At 35.0% G+C, this 17,461-nt stretch overlaps 1 protein-coding gene across 1 annotated transcript; it reads right to left on the bottom strand.

Moving 5' to 3' along the window:
* Nucleotides 1–1,255: 1,255 nt before the first annotated feature.
* Nucleotides 1,256–16,017, bottom strand: LOC129228571 (guanidinobutyrase-like). Its single transcript, XM_054863254.1, has 7 exons — nt 15,763–16,017; nt 13,574–13,699; nt 11,477–11,661; nt 9,679–9,879; nt 7,322–7,466; nt 3,238–3,332; nt 1,256–1,348 (listed from the first exon to the last, which is right to left on the bottom strand). The coding sequence occupies exons 1-7, from the start codon at nt 15,920–15,922 to the stop codon at nt 1,256–1,258; spliced, it is 1,005 nt and encodes a 334-aa protein (XP_054719229.1). The 5' UTR covers nt 15,923–16,017.
* Between the last annotated feature and the right edge of the window lie 1,444 nt (nt 16,018–17,461).

Genomic DNA, 17,461 nt, shown 5'->3' with positions numbered 1-17,461 from the left:
TCCATTCTCTGAGCTTTATCGAAATGTGGACTGTTCAAATAAGCAACGAATTTCATTTCATAGTCAGAAAACGTGCTTCTCTGCTCTGGGCGAAGGTAATTGACAATCGCTGCTCCATCCATCACCACCATATAGAAATTCTGAGATTGCTGCTCTGTGCTGTCTTCCTCAGGCTGTAAACAAGCTGAAAAATCAGCTTTCTGTCCAAATCTTAAGTTTGCCGTTTTCATAAAGTGATAAAGGGTAAATAAGATACTCGTGACTGGAAAAAGCATCCTAATTCCCCTGACGTACTTGACAAGCAATGTAATAGAGCCTAGAAAAAAAGACTGCAGTCTTTTTTTATGGCAGCAAGCTGTTCCCCTAACTTCCTTAATTTTAACTGCTGTGAGGAATGGCTGTTATAGTAAAAGAGAAAACAAACTCATGCCCCTTTAAAATCATTTTTTAAGACTAAAATTTTGTTTTTACTTTAAAAAAGTAATAACAGTAATCTTAATATCCGAATTTTGGGCTTTGCCGAGTTTCTGAGCGCTTCACTTCGGTTTTATGTAGACGTAATTTAAGAAATGTCTACATTTTTTAAAAAAAATCAGTTTTACATTTAAATTTTCGTTAGTACATTTATTCAAGCAAAGTCTCCCTACTTTTACTCATAAATCCGGAGAATTTTGATCTTTCAATGTTGTTGTTGTCTTGTCCATGATGTGCAAAGAAAAGTTCTAGATTACTCCGAAGCTGTTGAAGACAGCCTCGGCGACCTCCACAGCCTTCACCGAAAAAATCAAGTCCTTTGGGTCATCCAGGCCGATCTTGAGAAGCCTGGCCTGAATTGTTGGGCAGCCGAAGATACGCTAAGGAGACAGTTGAAAGTCAGGGCAGTGAATTGAGTAACTTCTTACGCCGTCACTTGATATTTTCATGCCCTTTACATGTTTTGTTCGAAGCCTGGCTATTATCGATGCTATTGAGCGATTACAGTTTAGGGCTGGAATAGAAGACTTCAAATTATTGCTGATAAGTCTATGGCTGGCCACAGCATTGGCATCAATTAAAGTGATGTTCAATGATTGGGGGTAGGATCTAGACTCCTTGGCAAGCTCATCGACTTTCTCATTACCTAGGATATTTACATGGGTTGGTATCCATTGTAAAATATTTCTTGGTTGATCTTTCAATGTTGGCAGCTATGATATCTTTCTCTCAGTTTTTATGCCATAAAAAACATTAACTTCAAAATAACAATGTAATTAATTTATTTCTGATGAGATAAAATACATATTAATTCAAACAACATATTCGCTGCCGTTAGTGCTGTATTTCCTGTTGTATCATAAGGAGGGGATACCTAAAAATATTTTTAATCAAGTTAAATCATTGAAGTGGAATATTTGTTCATTTTAACATCAAAAGTGTATAATATAATATCAAATTAAAAATTAACAACTTTGAAAACTGAACTTTGATGTGTCAAGAGTTTTATTTTTATGTCTTTTTCTCCCTATAATAAAATGTCAACAAATTCATTCATTTTAAAGATTCCCACTTTTTTTTTTTTGCAACTTTTATTTCAGTTTTATCTTTGAATATTTTTAAAAATATTTTTCATTTAATTAATAAATGCGAACTCAAGATATTTTGATGAAATTTTAATTTTTTTTTCTGTAGCTTGATGTCTGCTTTTTTAGCTGGCTTTCATTGACTTAACTATTCGACTCACTTAACTATTTGATTTGGATATATAAGGGGCATTCAAATGAAACCTGGTCACTAGCATAAAGTAACGGTTGCGATTTTATTTACATAGTCGCCAAAACTCTTGGTACATTTATCCCATTGCGACACTAGGTGTTCAATTCCATCTTTGGAGAAGCTAGTAGGTTGCTATCGGATCCAGGACTGTATATGAACCCAGTCACACACTTCGTCGTCCATTGTGATATCCGCGATATCCGGTGTTTCGTCTGCGAATAGCGTGTTTTAAAGGTCCAAAAACGTGAAAGTCACACAGTGAAACGTCTGCACGGTGGATGTTCCAGCTCCAGCGTTTTCCACCGAAACTACTGCAATGTCGTCTTCACCCCATTGGCCGTATGTGGACACCTTTGGACAACATGCCTGGCCGTTTCCACTTTTAATAACTCGTCTAAATCTCTGTAAAGTGGCTTGATAACGCTGGGCATTGATGGTGATTCCCCGTTTCAGGAACTCGACAAGCATTGGGTCCAGGGAATGGGCCCCCTCCCCCTGAGTGGGCCCTTGTGGTCAAAAAAGGGCATGTTTTGCAGTGGACGATAACTTGTGTGACCACTTTCTCTTCAGCGTTAAACCACTCACTGTGCAACATGAAAAGGTGCGCATGTGTCAGTCTCTCTACCAATAGATGGTGTCTCCATACGTGCAGTTATGCAGCATCGTCAAACGTCTAATGTGAAGTTAGACGCACTGACCTGGTTTCATTTGAATGAACCTTATATATTAAATTTCATTTTTAGCTAAAAATAAATGACTGAATAAAAATCAATTAGTTTTAAACAAAAATAAATAAGCAGTAATGGTAGATAAATAAATAATAAAGAAAGAATTTAATGCATATAAAATAAAAGTTTTAAAAAATAAATAAAATTGAATAATACAGCATATTGAGGGGATTTATTCAAGAAATTCTAGACTTCTGACAAACATGAAAACAAAGTCTTGCTGAACAAAACAAATGGACCAACTCCAAGGATTCTCCTTATATTAAAATGTTTCAACGAAATCATTCATCTTACAGTTAGCTTTCTAAATCTTTGAATACCTCCTGACTATGCTAATGTTTTTTTTTTCTTCTTTTTGTTTGGTGAAAATAATATTTTAAAACATTCAAATTTGAATGAATATTCTGTGTTCAACTAACCTAACGGAAATCTTTTTTTAAGACATCAAATTCAAGTTAGCATGTTGTGTAAAAGTTTTTTAACACTATACCTGTGTTTCAATAGCTGTTTGAACTTATCAAACTTGGGATAACCATTTTAATGTATTAATTGTGTGACAAAATGTTATTTCAGTTTAATATCGCTCTTTCGTTGTTCTAATTGTTTGTATGACGCACATAGAATTATTTTCATAAATAATAGGTTATCCAAAATTCAATATTTTGAACGCCCCTAGTGCCCAACTGTCTCGATTAAAGAACGCTCTACTGTACTTTGGTTTTTAAATGCATCAGTGAAAAAGGAAAATAATTCTTACTTCAACTAGATCTCCTCCTATTAAATTAAGTCCTTTCAAACCTCGTATGATTTCTAACATTTGAATTGTAGTCAACCCAGCAATTTCTGGCGTACCTATTTAATCAATAATATTATATTAAACACAGAAAGGAATTTTTGAATTTATGAAATCTTTCACAAATATTGTCTTTAATCATGGAGTAAAGAAATTATATAGAGAGGCCCCGCTATACAAAGAAATTGAAGACAGAAGTTGTACCGCTGTATCCCAAGATTCTTAGCTTCTTGCTAAATATCTTGAGATACAGTTTGATTCCAAACATTCCATTACTGAATCTCAATTGGTTGTTGATTTAAGCTTAGATATTGATGCAAGTTTTTATCTAGGACGTTTTTGAAATTGCATTAAAACATGAATTAAAATGTAAACCAATCCGCCAGTTACTTTATTCGGTCTCTTTGCGAGATTGGTGAAAACTATTCTCGCGAAGCGATCATGTTATCATAACCCCGCTCATAATTACACAGCTGTATATTCCATAATTCCGGCTTAAATTTCATCTCCTTTTTACCATAAAAAGGCGCCTCTCTATGTAAATTTCTTTATGTCTTTAATGGACATAGTAAACTCTCAATTATTCGCGAGTCATTTAACAAACAGAAACATTTATATTTTCACAGATAAAAGCAAATACCAAGGGCGATTTTTTTTTTTTTTTTTTTTTTTTTGTGGAAAAATTGTAAGTGAACTCAGTTGTTTTTGTTTTATTTATTTATTGTGCTTTCTTCATCATGCATACACTTGTTCTTTAATCTTTACTGATTCTGTTGTGCAAAAATACAAAGCATTTTTACTGTACTGTGTATATTTTCACTAATTGTCGAACACCAATACAGTCAAGTCTTTAAGGAAAGACAGTTTTTTTACCTTCTTTCTCCCTCATTTAGCCTTTTTGCTGTTTATTCGCAATTTTTATTATTACCCACGGCACTTGTGCCACCCAATGGGGTTGTTTACTTCAGTCAAAAGTAGTACTTTTATCACTAAAATTGATAGAATAAGCAAAAAAAAGAAAAAAGAAAAAAAACGTGGTCCCAGAAAATAACTTCATTTTCCCAACAGTTATTTTTTAATTCATTTTTTGAAAGGTCCGATTTTTCAAACAAGGCGTGGTCTTGATGACGTCACAAATGATGCTCTTTGGCCCATCTTTTTACCACGTCTCCACGTTATGATAATCAAGAAGCGAATTAAAATTACTCGCTACGCTAGCCATCAACAACATCATTGCCAATACACATGACTAAAGATGCGAATTAAATATTTTGCTCTGTGGATGCCAACACTGAATGACATTTCATCATTTGTGATGTCATTGGCAGAAGCATAAACAATGGAAACGCACAAATTTAAGCAACTTTTTAAAACTATTTAACTTAATCAAATTATTTAAAAAATGGTCAGAGCCTATGTTTTTAAGCATGCTCTTTCAGGAAAAAAGGCTTTTAAAATTTTGGAAACGACCACATTCCGCCAGGAGTTTCCTGTATATTTTAATTTTTACTTTAAAATACAAATTAGTTGTTTATTGTCTTCATTTTCAGTTGACTACCTAGGAGCAATACGTTTAATGGGGGGGGGGGGTCGTTGGACTGGTCTCGATAATTTTAATGCTATACAATTAGTGATGTAAAATACCCGGGTATTTATTTTTAGGGGTAAATACCCAGTGTATATACCCAAAATGGGTATTTACCCGGGTATTTATTTCAAAAATTTATATTCGACTAAAATACTTTTCTGTATGTATTCCACTATGTATATATAACCAACTATATACAAAACAGTAAATTTTTGCCCAAAAATTGTATTTTGATCACATATTTAAAGAATTATTGTGTGAAAAAAACTTAGCAATCTAATATGATATTCACATTAAATGTGTTGGATATGCCTACTCAATGTTGACAGCCAAATTTCAGACATAAAAAGCCATTCACAAAAAGTAAAAAGCTTAACTTGTTACAAAAAAAAAGCAAACATCCCATTTAAGTTTTAGAATAGTTCATTCTAAATTCTGACAGTTTTTTTTTTTTTTTTTTTTGATAAGATTTCACTAAGCCTTCAATTAAAAAACTTATAATACATAAGTTTTTATATTTTTAATCTTTCATTTTATGGTTTGTGTTTTAAAAAGAAAATCATCACCTTTTGATACCACCCAAAATTTTTTTGCAAAATGCGCAAATACTAGGGGATTTACCCTGCCTTCGGATGAATACCCCAAAAAAATATTTACCTTCCCACCCTACATCACTAAATGCGTGTATTAAAAATAGTTTAAATAAATCTTCATCATGAAGTACCGGGGAGCAACAGAAAACAATATTTTGATTTTTTTTTCTTATTAATGTGAGAACTATTTTTATATTTTCCATGTTATCACTTAAACAGCAATAAAATAAATAAATAATATCACAGTTTTAATAACTTCTCAGTTTATTCTTCCAAACATCCCTCATACTTCCTTTTTTTTTTCCATTTTGGGTATGACTAACCTAGATTGTGATTTTGAAATTCTGAAATTCATCATTGAATTGCTTATACTTCTCCAATTATGACATTGAAAAGAAAGATTCTTTGTTTCACGACATGTTTCTTTCATAATTTCATCAAGTCTTTCAATGAAAAATATTATAAACTGTGTAATACATATGTATGCATCAGTTTTACCAATTATTTCATATTTAGATTTAAAAAAAATCCGATTCACTTTTTGCATTTTTTTCTAAAATACCCAATTTTTGGGTATTTACCTAGGTCTTGGGTAAATACCCAAAAAATATTTACCTACCCGCTGGGTATTTACCCGATCCACATCACTATATACAATTAATATTTTTACTTTTAATTCATTACCAGCAAATAGTCTATAGTCCTCCAAACCTTAATATGAAATCTGTTAGTGCAGTAATAATGAACAAATTTCATTTCTAAAAGCGTTATTTCAGCAGTGCTAATAAGTAATTTTCAGACGTTTGCAACTTTATTTTTTGAACAGCTTTCATCAAGTTTGGAGCTACAAACTGAATTCCTCTCCTGAAGAACGTTCTTTTAGTTCACAATTACTTGTAGTTTTTTTACTTTTTGCCATAAAGAAAAAAAAAAAAAAATGTGGGAGTATTTTTACAAACCAAGAAACCAGGGTATGTTGATCCACTTTAAAAGGACCACCAAAACGAAAACTTATAAAAGAATAAGAAATTGTTTCGATCCTCGCAAAAAAATGTAGCTGCGATTCCTGGCTCACATAGCACTGAAATAGATACTGGGTAATTTGCTAGTTGATTTAGTTTAATAAGTTATATTGCTCTTAAGACTTGATGTTCATTTTAAACACAAAAGAAACTATTTTAGTTAAAATATCAGATAATATTTATCATTAAAATTGTAACTGAAAGTTGTTTTCGTAAGGCTGACCAATATGTCCCGGGCATGTGGCACTTTCGTCCACTTCGCGAAGTTCTATTAGTAAAAAGTTAATAAATTAAACACTTTCATAAAAAAAACTGGGTTGATGAGAAATATTTAATGAAACTTATGGCAAACTAGCAGTACCTGCACGGCTTTGCCAGTTGTAGAAAAATTAAATGGACATTTGGTTCGCCTGTATATTTACAAATAATGGATGATGAATTTCTCGCCAATTTGCTATGTTTATTTGCTCGCCCATATTACGATTTAACTTTATGATAATTTGGTAATTTACTCTTCCACGTTGTGATCATTTGCTCGGTAAAATGTTCTTAAAATTGGAATAGAAAAAGAACAAAATAAAATTTTTGAAACATCGCTTCGAGGTGCTCACCCCTATACTACGAACTAATTCTATACCAAATTTCATGAAAATCGGCCGAACTGTCTAGGCGCTATGCACGTAACAGACGTACAGAAATTCAGAAACACAGACATTCTGAAATCCAGACATCCGGAGACACAGACTTTCAGCTTTATTATTAGTAAAGAAAATCACTGGTCATTTAATTTTTTGATATGATTTAAAATGCCGATCAATGTGCCGCGAATCCCCATGTATATTTACCTGTTCCGGGAGCAAAACTTGGATCTAACGCATCAATATCCAGGCTCACATATACTGGCGATGTTCCCATTTGTTTCCTGACATCGTCCATGAGGGGAACTAAAGTACCGTGCCAGCATTCTTCAGCCAGTACGATTCTAAAGCCCTGTCACGAAAGTAAAGTAGATAAATTAGGGGCAAAAAGTTACTTTTATTCAGAGGTTTCTTTTGTTTCTACAGGTATTTCACGGTATTAAAAATCGGAAATGCGTCTCAAAAACTTAGTCAAGTGTATTTTTGCGTGTTTTATTTAAAATACAAATTTATCATTGTGGAATTAAAAAAAATTTATGCCTTAGAGTCAGAAAGTCACATTATGATAATTTTACAGGAGAGAGGAAAAACTTTTTTCTGCCCATGCAAAGGATGGGACGTGCGCTCTTTTAACCCAGGTAAAAAATTTAAAAGGATTTTTTTTTTTTTTTAAAGAAATACGTTCGCATGGCTCGATGCGGAATAGGCTTGTATGTAGATACAATGCACTAATAAACAGTAAATCTCAATTTTTGGATTTACGTCAGTCTGGCTCTGAGGTACAGAAATGTTTTTTAAATTGAGAATTTAAATTGTTACATTTGAATGCTTAATTATTTTTCTATACCGAATGTCGAACATTCTTTTAACAAAGTCACGATCTTATTGTTAGAAAATGGTTATAAAAGTGATTATTTTTTTATTCAAGAAAATTATATAAATAAAGGTATTTGCACAATATTCGTATTAATTTTTGATTTGTGGAATTTTTTTTAACTTGAACTTTGCACGCTCTAACCCGGAACTATCACGGGCACGAGAAATAGCAGACGAAAGTTCAGCCAGTGATTTTGACGGAAACGAGAGGGAAGGGGTTTAAATGCGGATGGGGAGGTTCTGGGTTCGAGTCCCGGCTCTGGCATGGATGTGCTTTCTCTCACCTGTCTTTGTCCTTTCTTTGTGTAAATGTGTTGTGCTGTGAATGGTTGCCTACCTTATAAACGGGTCCTTATGGCATGTGTGCACTGTAGAAGTGCGGATTTCACACCAAACTACGGTAGAGTTGGAAAAGTGAAGCAGAGCACCCCAAATTGTCAGCCTGAATGGTCCAAGATAACAACAACAACAATCGTACACATTTCTTTTTTTGCCATCTTCTATTTAGAAAGTTATTTATTGATTAAAAACATTTTTTTCCTTGTAGTTAATGGAATTGATCACTTTAGTCTTGATTGTACTTGTACGTTTCAGTCTTCCACAGTAAATTTTACTCCTCTGAAAAGATTGTTAAAGATATCGGTCTGCCAGGACGGGTGAAGCGTATAAAACGGACGGGCAGTCAAAGACGACAAAGTCTCTGCAGAAATTCTATAGGCTTCTGTAGAAGCTCTGCAAAATACCTACAAGTACCTTCATGTTAAAGGAGTAATTTTGCAAAAGTTGTGTACAATTTCTGCGAATTTATTCAAATTAAAGAAGACTTATTTCTTTAATTTGATCTAAAATCTAAATTTAATCTTTAATCTAAATATCCTGTATTGACCTGACATCACGAGAAAAGTCCCCGCCGAAGTGTCTGTACCTGTCTGTTGCTATAGCAACGAGACGTGTCTCATTTTTCCAATGAAAGTTTAATGTTGGGAAAACGAGTGGCGAAATGGCGCCAAAAAAAAAAACCCTCCTGACCCTTGCAGAAAAGTGCGTTTCTATATGGCAGTAGACTGTCTCAGACTTTACGATGGGAGCTTTTCTCGTGAAGGGCAGACAGTAAATAATGTGTATTCGGCACAAAATCTGGCATTTTAGCAAGAAAAAATTGTGATGTTTATACTATACCTCTGTCTAAAAATATTTCAAGTCATTACGCCTGGGTTTACTTTTGGAGGAGGGGGGACATGGTACAGACTGGGTCAATGAAATTTTAGGGGAGGTTGATTTCACAGAGAATGTTGGTTTTATTTGGAGGTGCATTAATATTTAAGGGTGAAGAGGACACCATCGTTCTTGGAGAGAAAGGCACCCCTGCATGCATTCAGAGCCCGATTTCGAAGCTTTTAGGACAGTAGGCCCGGATACATTTGTAGGGGCCCCCTTGAACATTACGATCAAAGAAGAAACTGCTGTAGAGATGCATCGCTTTTTATTTTTAACACCATAACCAACAAATTAAAATCATATTTTAGGAATGATCTATAATTTTGGGGAACCCTAGGTCGGTCCTCGCATACTACATTGGTAAACCAAGCGCTGCATATACTTAGAATATTTTTGAATGTGGATGGCTGTTGATTGTTTTGAAATACATAAGATTAAGTTCTGTTATTTGATAAATAGAAACTTATGACCTGATCTTTTCCCCACTGATATTCATTAGTTGCATAAGTTGTTCCTCTAAGTCCAATCTGTACTACACGACTGCAGTCCAAAAGACCTTCTTCAACCGCTCGTCTGAATGGTGTTCCATGCGCAATTTTACAGTCCATCATAGTGTCACTACAGTCAGCATGGGCATCAACGTGTACTAAACCAATAGGTCCATATTTTTCCTGAAAGAATGTTGTTGTTTTGAAAGAAAGTTAAAGAAGCATAATATTTTAAAATTTGATGATAATCCTGGACTCAATAACTAAACCAACATTAATCTGAATTAAATGGCAGTCTGATACAGTGATGGTAAAAAAAAAAATGCATCACCCGCGCCGCAAAGGATAGGAATATCATCCCGACTGCATTCAACACAAAGTCAAGCATCCCGTATCCCAGATGATTTGGGGTATTTCTGATCAAGGAGTTGGTGGGCTTCACTTTGTGCAAGGAACAGTAAACGCTGAGCTGTATATTGGCATTTTGGAGGAGAAATTGCTTCCTACTATCTGGGATCACTTTACTTCAGTTCCAAACGTCATTTTCCAGGATGATTCTGCTCCGTGCCATAGGGCAAAACTGGTAAGTAACAATTTGAAAACCTTTATTCTGCCATTATACTTAAATTGACATGGGGTTAAGTAATTTTTTTCTCTAAACTCACACGCAGGTTCAGAAATGGAAAAATGAGCATGCTGTCAGCAGTTTGTCTTGACCCGGAAACAACCCCGATCTACGTAAACAATAATCGGATTCCTGCTGTTAAATGTTTATCTCATAAGTTTTGCAGAATTTCACATACATTCATCGTTAATCGGTCGACCAAAACGTCTCACATAATCCCATTGTTGTGAAAATGCGAGGGTGATGCAATTTTTTTTTTATCAGCACTGTAGTGAAGCAAATACGGAAAATGTTCCTCATATCTCTAGGGCTTTTCATAATGCATAAATATGGAAATATAATGTAGTTTTAGAAAACTTTTATGAAACTTCTTTGTTTTTCTTCGAATCAATGAAACCTAAAGAAATGAAAATAATTTATTCCTTGTATTGATATTTGTATAGCACTTCAGCTTTTTATTAATGTTAAGGATAATGCAAAATTGTCATGCTAATTATATAAGCCTCAAGTTAAAATTGGTGTCGTCCACTCATGATCTCATGTTTTAAGGGGGTTGGCAATGAAATTGTGACAGTTTGGGACAAGGGGTAGGGAGGGAGAATCAAAGTGTGACATCACATATTTAGATTGAAATTAATTTTTTTTTATAACAATTTGTTTGTGTAATATAATGTGATATGGGACGGGGTAAGGTGAAGCGTGGAGTGTGGCACTTTGTGACAAAGAGGGAGAGGGGAGGGGAATAAGTTGAAAAAAAGTGACATCACTTATGGACAGGACCGCCCTTTAGTAGTTTTAAGTAAAAACATACCAAATCTAAACAAAAATTTCTGCGCTACTTAGACTAAATCTAAATAAGAATTGATTAAATGCAATTTTGCTTTAAAATCGTGATTGTTGTATAATTATAGTATCGAAGAATAAAGTTGTAAAATTAGCTCAACGTATTGTTTTTCAGAATGTTTGCGCTATTTTTTACAAAATAATGATAACAAAAATTGTGTCTTTCAGACATCTTTTAGTCCTTTTAAAATATTTTCATTAAATTATCCCTGATCAGTCTTTAAGACCAAGTGACTCATAAATCAGTTTATGACACATCAAAGAACGTGTAACTAAAATTTGTGACTTTCTTGACAGAAATCTATATATCACCTTCATAGCTTGCAATAATGGGTAAGTTATGGTGTGATCTCCTCCCATCGTCACAGGAGTGCAGTTTTGCGCCAAAACTTTAGACGTAAAAGCCTTGATGTCTTTCATCGCCTGCTTGATGTCATACATAGTGAACGGAATATCACCCAAGTCAGCAATCTGTAACTTAGAAAAAGGTTGATCGCCTGAAAATAATCCAGGAAAATCTTCAAAATCTACACACACATCTATTTTCGATAAAGTTTGATTTTTTTCTAAATTTTACGTCCAGCACTTTATTCACTCTATGTTCTATTCTTTTTTTTTCATAAAAGATTACTGTGGACTCTATTGCACATTCTAGATACTTTCTGTATCTTCTGTGGCTATTAGTGATGAAACTCTATGAATTAGTCACGTATCCCAGACACTTAATAACTTCTATGAACTTTTTGCAAATATTAAATAATTCTAAATTATCAATCACTTATAGTCTATTCCAGTAGTTTTCAACCTTTTCACTACTGAGGACCACTTGGTACCCTTCCAAATCCTAAGCGGACCCAGGGCCCGATTAATACACGGTCCAGCAGGTCCATGGACTTGGCACCATAATTTTAGCGGCACCAAAATAGGGTAAATTACTTTATTTCTTCTTCTGAGAACATTTTTTTAAAACTACTACATTAAAAATGTGCCGACTTTTTCGGGAAGGGGCACCAAATTTCAGCAGGATCTGGGCATCACCTTCACTTTATTAATCCCTGATTGGAGATCTAATACGAAAAAAAAAAATATTTGCACAACCATTACATTAGGCGAAATGATATGAGGCCAAAAGTGCATGTGCTTTAATTTTCGCCCCCTAGATCCAAGATTAATTTTCCCCAGGTGGCTGTTCGCGAACCATAGGGTGAGAATCAGTGATCTAATCAATTCTACGCAGCTCACCCAGAATGTGACCGGTTGCCGGGTAGTCACAATCGTTTACATGAATGCATAGTGCTAGAATAGGCTAGAATCCCTGTAACTGGAGAGGCCGACGCTACCGTCATATTGGAGCAAGCGTACTTATCGCACAACAGGGAAATCTTTAATAATTAAGATGAAAGGCTCTCTGGATATGTCTAGAGGATGTCTGGATGTCTGGATCTCTGTGACGCGCATAGCGCCTACACCGTTCAGCCGATTTTCATGAAATTTGGCACAAAATTAGTTTGTAGCATGGGGGTGTGCACCTTGAAGCGATTTTTTGAAAATTCGATTTTGTTCTTCTTCTATTCCAATTTTAAGAACATTTTCCCGAACAAAATTATCATAAGATGGACGAGTAAATTACCAAGTCATCATAACGTGGAACCGTAACATGAGCAAGCCAATTGGCGAGAAATTCAGCATACATTATTTGTAAATATACAGGCGAACCATAAGACCTTTTAATTTTCTACTACGGGCAAAGCCGTGCGGGTGCCACTAGTAGAGAATAAAAGATATTCCGTAGAACACTACAGCATGTTAGCAAAGATTACAGAGCATTTATAACGTAATGATCGTAACATCATGAGAAATAAATCGATATTAACCTCACACAAGCGAGCTCCGTTTCCAGGCTGCCAGTCACTTCGTAGGCTATTAATTATTCTTTTTTCTTTCTTTCTTTCTGCATCTGCTGGAAATATGAAGAGCTGAAATCCTTTTTTGTGGAGCTGTTTGCACAATTAACAGCCGAACAACCACCTATTTGACTCAATTTAACATATGCTAAAGAAATGTAAGCATCAGCAGCTATGCTATCGCTGCGAAGTACTGGATCAAGTTTGTTCCAAATGGCGGAGGCGTCGGCTTCTTCACTATAGGGGCCTTAGGATAGGTAAAATGGCTTTAAACCATTCTGTGGCGTCTGTGAGGGTTAACCTCCCTCGCTGCGACCTTGTGGTATACATACCACAAGGACTCGCATTATTGTACTTATTTTTTATAAATACAAATACACTAAGTGTCTGTCGTATCTATAGTAGTCATTCTTAATCGTTATTGTTAGTTGTTCTATAGTTGTGGTACTAATCGGCAAAAAATAATATCAAGAAACTCAAAATTAAAGTATATCTACAATTTTACCTGTGGTTGCATTGCATGCCCTTAGTAAAGATGATTCAGTTCTGATTTGTCTTGGTCCAAAACGAGTTCCGGGACGGTTTGACGTGCCAATATCCATGGGAATACCAATGATTCCTACATCAAGCCCTAAAATAGTGTTCAAATAAATAAATAAATAAATAAATAATAAATAAATAAATAAATAGAAGAACATTAAAATGAAACTTCAAAAACGTTTTTGTGGAAGCCGGGAATTCTCTTTTTATTAATCTATAAATTATAGTTAAGATTTTTCTGCTGTCTAAGCAAAATCAATAATAACAATCGTTCAGTTAAAGATTTTAAATTTCAAGAGTCGGAATCGGTCATTTTCCCTCTGAGTTGCATTTGTGCTAAGGATGCGGAGTCAGAATCGGAGTCAACGACTCTAAAATTCTAGGATTCGGAGCCGGGAGTTGGTTATTTTCCCACCGACTCCACAGTTTTGGTTAAAACATTTGCGCATTGAATTCTTTTCATTTTAATTCAGTCATATTTATCTAAGACTTGCGTCAATGTTAAGTATCGGAGATTTGGTATTTCAATTTTTATTGAACAATCACGATTGCTAATTGTTTTCACTTGACCGTCCTTTACGTTCCGGTTCCTTTTTCAATTCCCACCGTCCTCTGTAGGCGCGGCTCCTCCGGTCCTGAGCAATGTCCCCCCCGGAATCCGCTTCTCCTGGTCGGCGGCGTCCATGTCCTACACACGCTCATACACATACACACACACGTACACACTCACACACACACACGCACCTTTACACACACGCCAACGTACATACACACAGGTCTACGCACACACACAACCCTACACATATACAACAAAACACACGTAACCGCCCAAGAGGAGGGGCAGGCTTGGGGTTATAGGAGCCGTTTCTAGAAATAATAACACCAATGAGTAGGGTCCTGTAGCAGCTCGTGATTGCGAAAATCATAATTTGAATTCAAAATTTCAGAATTCAAATTAATTTTCTTTTTATTAATAACTTTTTTTCTATTACTTGAATCCAAAAATTGGAAATATATTCAGAATGTACACGATATTTTCAATTTTTTGGGGTCAAAAACTAAGTTTTTATGTTGCCCTTAGTGTTAAAAAGATTTGAACCGTTCAAGAAGTACCCTTAAAATAGCTAAATCAAAAACAAAATCCTTTCATGATTTTCATCAAGAGTTTTTGCCAACTAAGTTCGTTCCATTTAAATCTGAGTTTAAGTTTGGGATATTTGTCAAAAGTTTCCCCGTAGGCGCCAATTTTAAGGTTTTTTGAACTGTTCAAAACTGATCGAAAAATAGTTGAAATCAAAAAGATCTTTTCTATACATGTTCTTCATCAACAGCTTTTTCCAACAAAGTTTTTTAGAAGCGAATTCGCTTTTAAGTTCAGGATTTATAACTCACAAAGCGATCCAAAAAAAAAAAAAAAACTATGAAAACATTTGCGGGGATCGGCGAGCAGGGACAGTAGCCCCCTAGTAGTTCAAAACAGTTTAAAAAACAACTAAATAATACAAGGAGAAGAATGATAATGGGGTTGTCCCCTTCAGTCAAAAATACTACTTTTAGTCACTGAAATTGATAGAATAAAAAAAAAAAAAATAAATAAACCATGAAGCGAGAAAAAGCTTTTATTTTCCCAACGCTCGATTTTTAATTATTATTTTTTTTTTTTTTGAAAGTCCGATTTTGGAAACAAGGCGTAGTCTTTATGACGTCACAAATGATGCACTTCGGCGTATCTGTCTACCGCGTTTCCACGTTATGATAATCAAGAAGCGAATTAAATATTTCGCTCTACGCTTGCTATCAACCATATCGTTGCCAGTACATGTGAGTAAAGAAACGAAGTAAATACTGTGTTCTGTGAATGGCATTTCATCATTTGTGATATCATCGGCAGAAGCGTAAACAATAAAAGCGAAACCGATTAAAATAATTTTTTAAAAATATTAAACTTAAATTATTTAAAAAATGGTCATATCCTATGTTTTTAAGCATGCTCTTTCAGAAAAAAATACTTTTAAAATTTCGGAAACGACCCCATTGTACTTCAACTGATTTGTCCCGGATATTGGCTATTGAGGTAAAAGTTTTATTAATCTTCAGAATCTGTTTCACGCCTAGAGGCAATGTTTGGGCAAAACAGTACGAAATTAAAATTACCTTCTGCTGTGTTTTGATGTGGTAACCGCATAAAGGTTGGAATTCCTCCAGGTCTTGGCATCTCATTTGCAGATAAGGGTTGATTAAGTTTAGTGCAATATTTCCTCGCATTCACCTTGTTTAAAGCCCTTCTGAAACACGTTCCTATGACCGGAATCATTTTCGTCGTTTTCTTTCTCACTTCTACTCTTCTCTGAAAACTCTGTTGAAAGATAAAGACAATTTTCGAATCTCATAATTTTCTTATCTGCAAAACTTCACACCTGATTTGCGGGATTTGACATTGGACTTGATTAGAAGCTTTGAAATTGGTTTTTATTATTCGGAAGGTTATTGTACTACGATTATTTATATCGACTGAAGATAAGTTAGGAGGAAACAAAGCTTAGAAACTGTTTAGTTTATGCCATTTACTTGCTCTCTTAAATTCGAAACATCTTAGATTGAAACGTAAAATTCCTGTTCACATGAATGAGTTCCTTGCCTTTAAAAAAAAAAAAAAAAAAAAAAAAAAAAAAAAAAAAAAAAAAAAAAAAAAAAAACAGTATTAGTGTATATGTAAAGCATTTGAAGCAGTGTACATGCAAAAAATAAAAATAATCAGATAACTAGCAGGGAAATGTGGGGCAAAGTGGAAGAACAGGCAACAGGGTAAAAATGGGAGAGACGCCATACATTCGGAAATTTATTGATTAATAAGAAAAAGATGGCAGTATTTCTCGCTGTTTTTATTTACTTACTAGTGGTACCCGCACGGCTTTGCCCGTAGAAGAAAATCAAAAGATATTTGGTTCGCCTGTACATTTATAAATAATGGATGATGAATTTCTCGCCAATTTGCTGTGTTCATTTGCTCGCCCATGTTACGGTTTCACGTTATGCCAGTTTTGGCAATTTGATCCTCCATGGTATGATCATTTGCTCGGTAAAATGTTCTTAAATTTGGAATAGAAAAAGAACAAAATCGAATTTTCGAAAAATCGCTTCGAGGTGCTCACCCCTATGCTACGAACTAATTCTGTGCCAAATTTCGTGAAAATCGGCCAAACGGTCTAGGCGCTTGCGCGTAACAGACATACAGAGATCCAGACATCCAGAGACACAGACATCAAGAAATCCAGACATCAAAAAATCTAGACATCCAGAGACACAGACATACAGAGATCCAGACATCCAGAGACACAGACATCAAGAAATCCAGACATCCAGAGACACAGACATACAGAGATCCAGACATCCAGAGACACAGACATACAGAGATCCAGACATCCAGAAACAGACATCAAGAAATCCAGACATCCAGAGACACAGACATATAGAGATCCAGACATCCAGAGACACAGACATCAAGAAATCTAGACATCCAGAGACACAGACATCCAGAGACACAGACATACAGAGATCCAGACATCCAGAGACACAGACATCAAGAAATCCAGAGACACAGACATACAGAGATCCAGACATCCAGAAACACAGACATCAAGAAATCCAGACATCCAGAGACACAGACATACAGAGATCCAGACATCCAGAGACACAGACATCAAGAAATCCAGAGACACAGATATCAAGAAATCCAGACATCCAGAGACACAGACATCAAGAAATCCAGACATCCAGAGACACAGACATCAAGAAATCCAGACATCAAGAGACACAGACTTTCAGCTTTATTGTTAGAGTGTAAAGAAGATAG

This window comes from Uloborus diversus, chromosome 8 (assembly GCF_026930045.1).
Source record: "Uloborus diversus isolate 005 chromosome 8, Udiv.v.3.1, whole genome shotgun sequence".
NCBI classification, from domain to species: Eukaryota; Metazoa; Arthropoda; class Arachnida; order Araneae; family Uloboridae; genus Uloborus; species Uloborus diversus.
The sequence above is the reverse complement of the archived record's forward strand: the minus strand, read 5'-3'. Positions and strand labels throughout refer to the sequence as shown.

Excerpts from the sequence above, each read along its gene's own strand:
- LOC129228571 (XM_054863254.1), bottom strand. The coding sequence starts at position 15,922 with ATGATTCCGGTCATAGGAACGTGTTTCAGAAGGGCTTTAAACAAGGTG. Across the intron at positions 9,880-11,476 it reads CATTATTGCAAGCTATGAAG|GAAAAATATGGACCTATTGG; the intron begins GTGATATATAGA and ends ACATTCTTTCAG. Across the intron at positions 7,467-9,678 it reads ATCAGTGGGGAAAAGATCAG|GGCTTTAGAATCGTACTGGC; the intron begins GTCATAAGTTTC and ends CTTTCGTGACAG.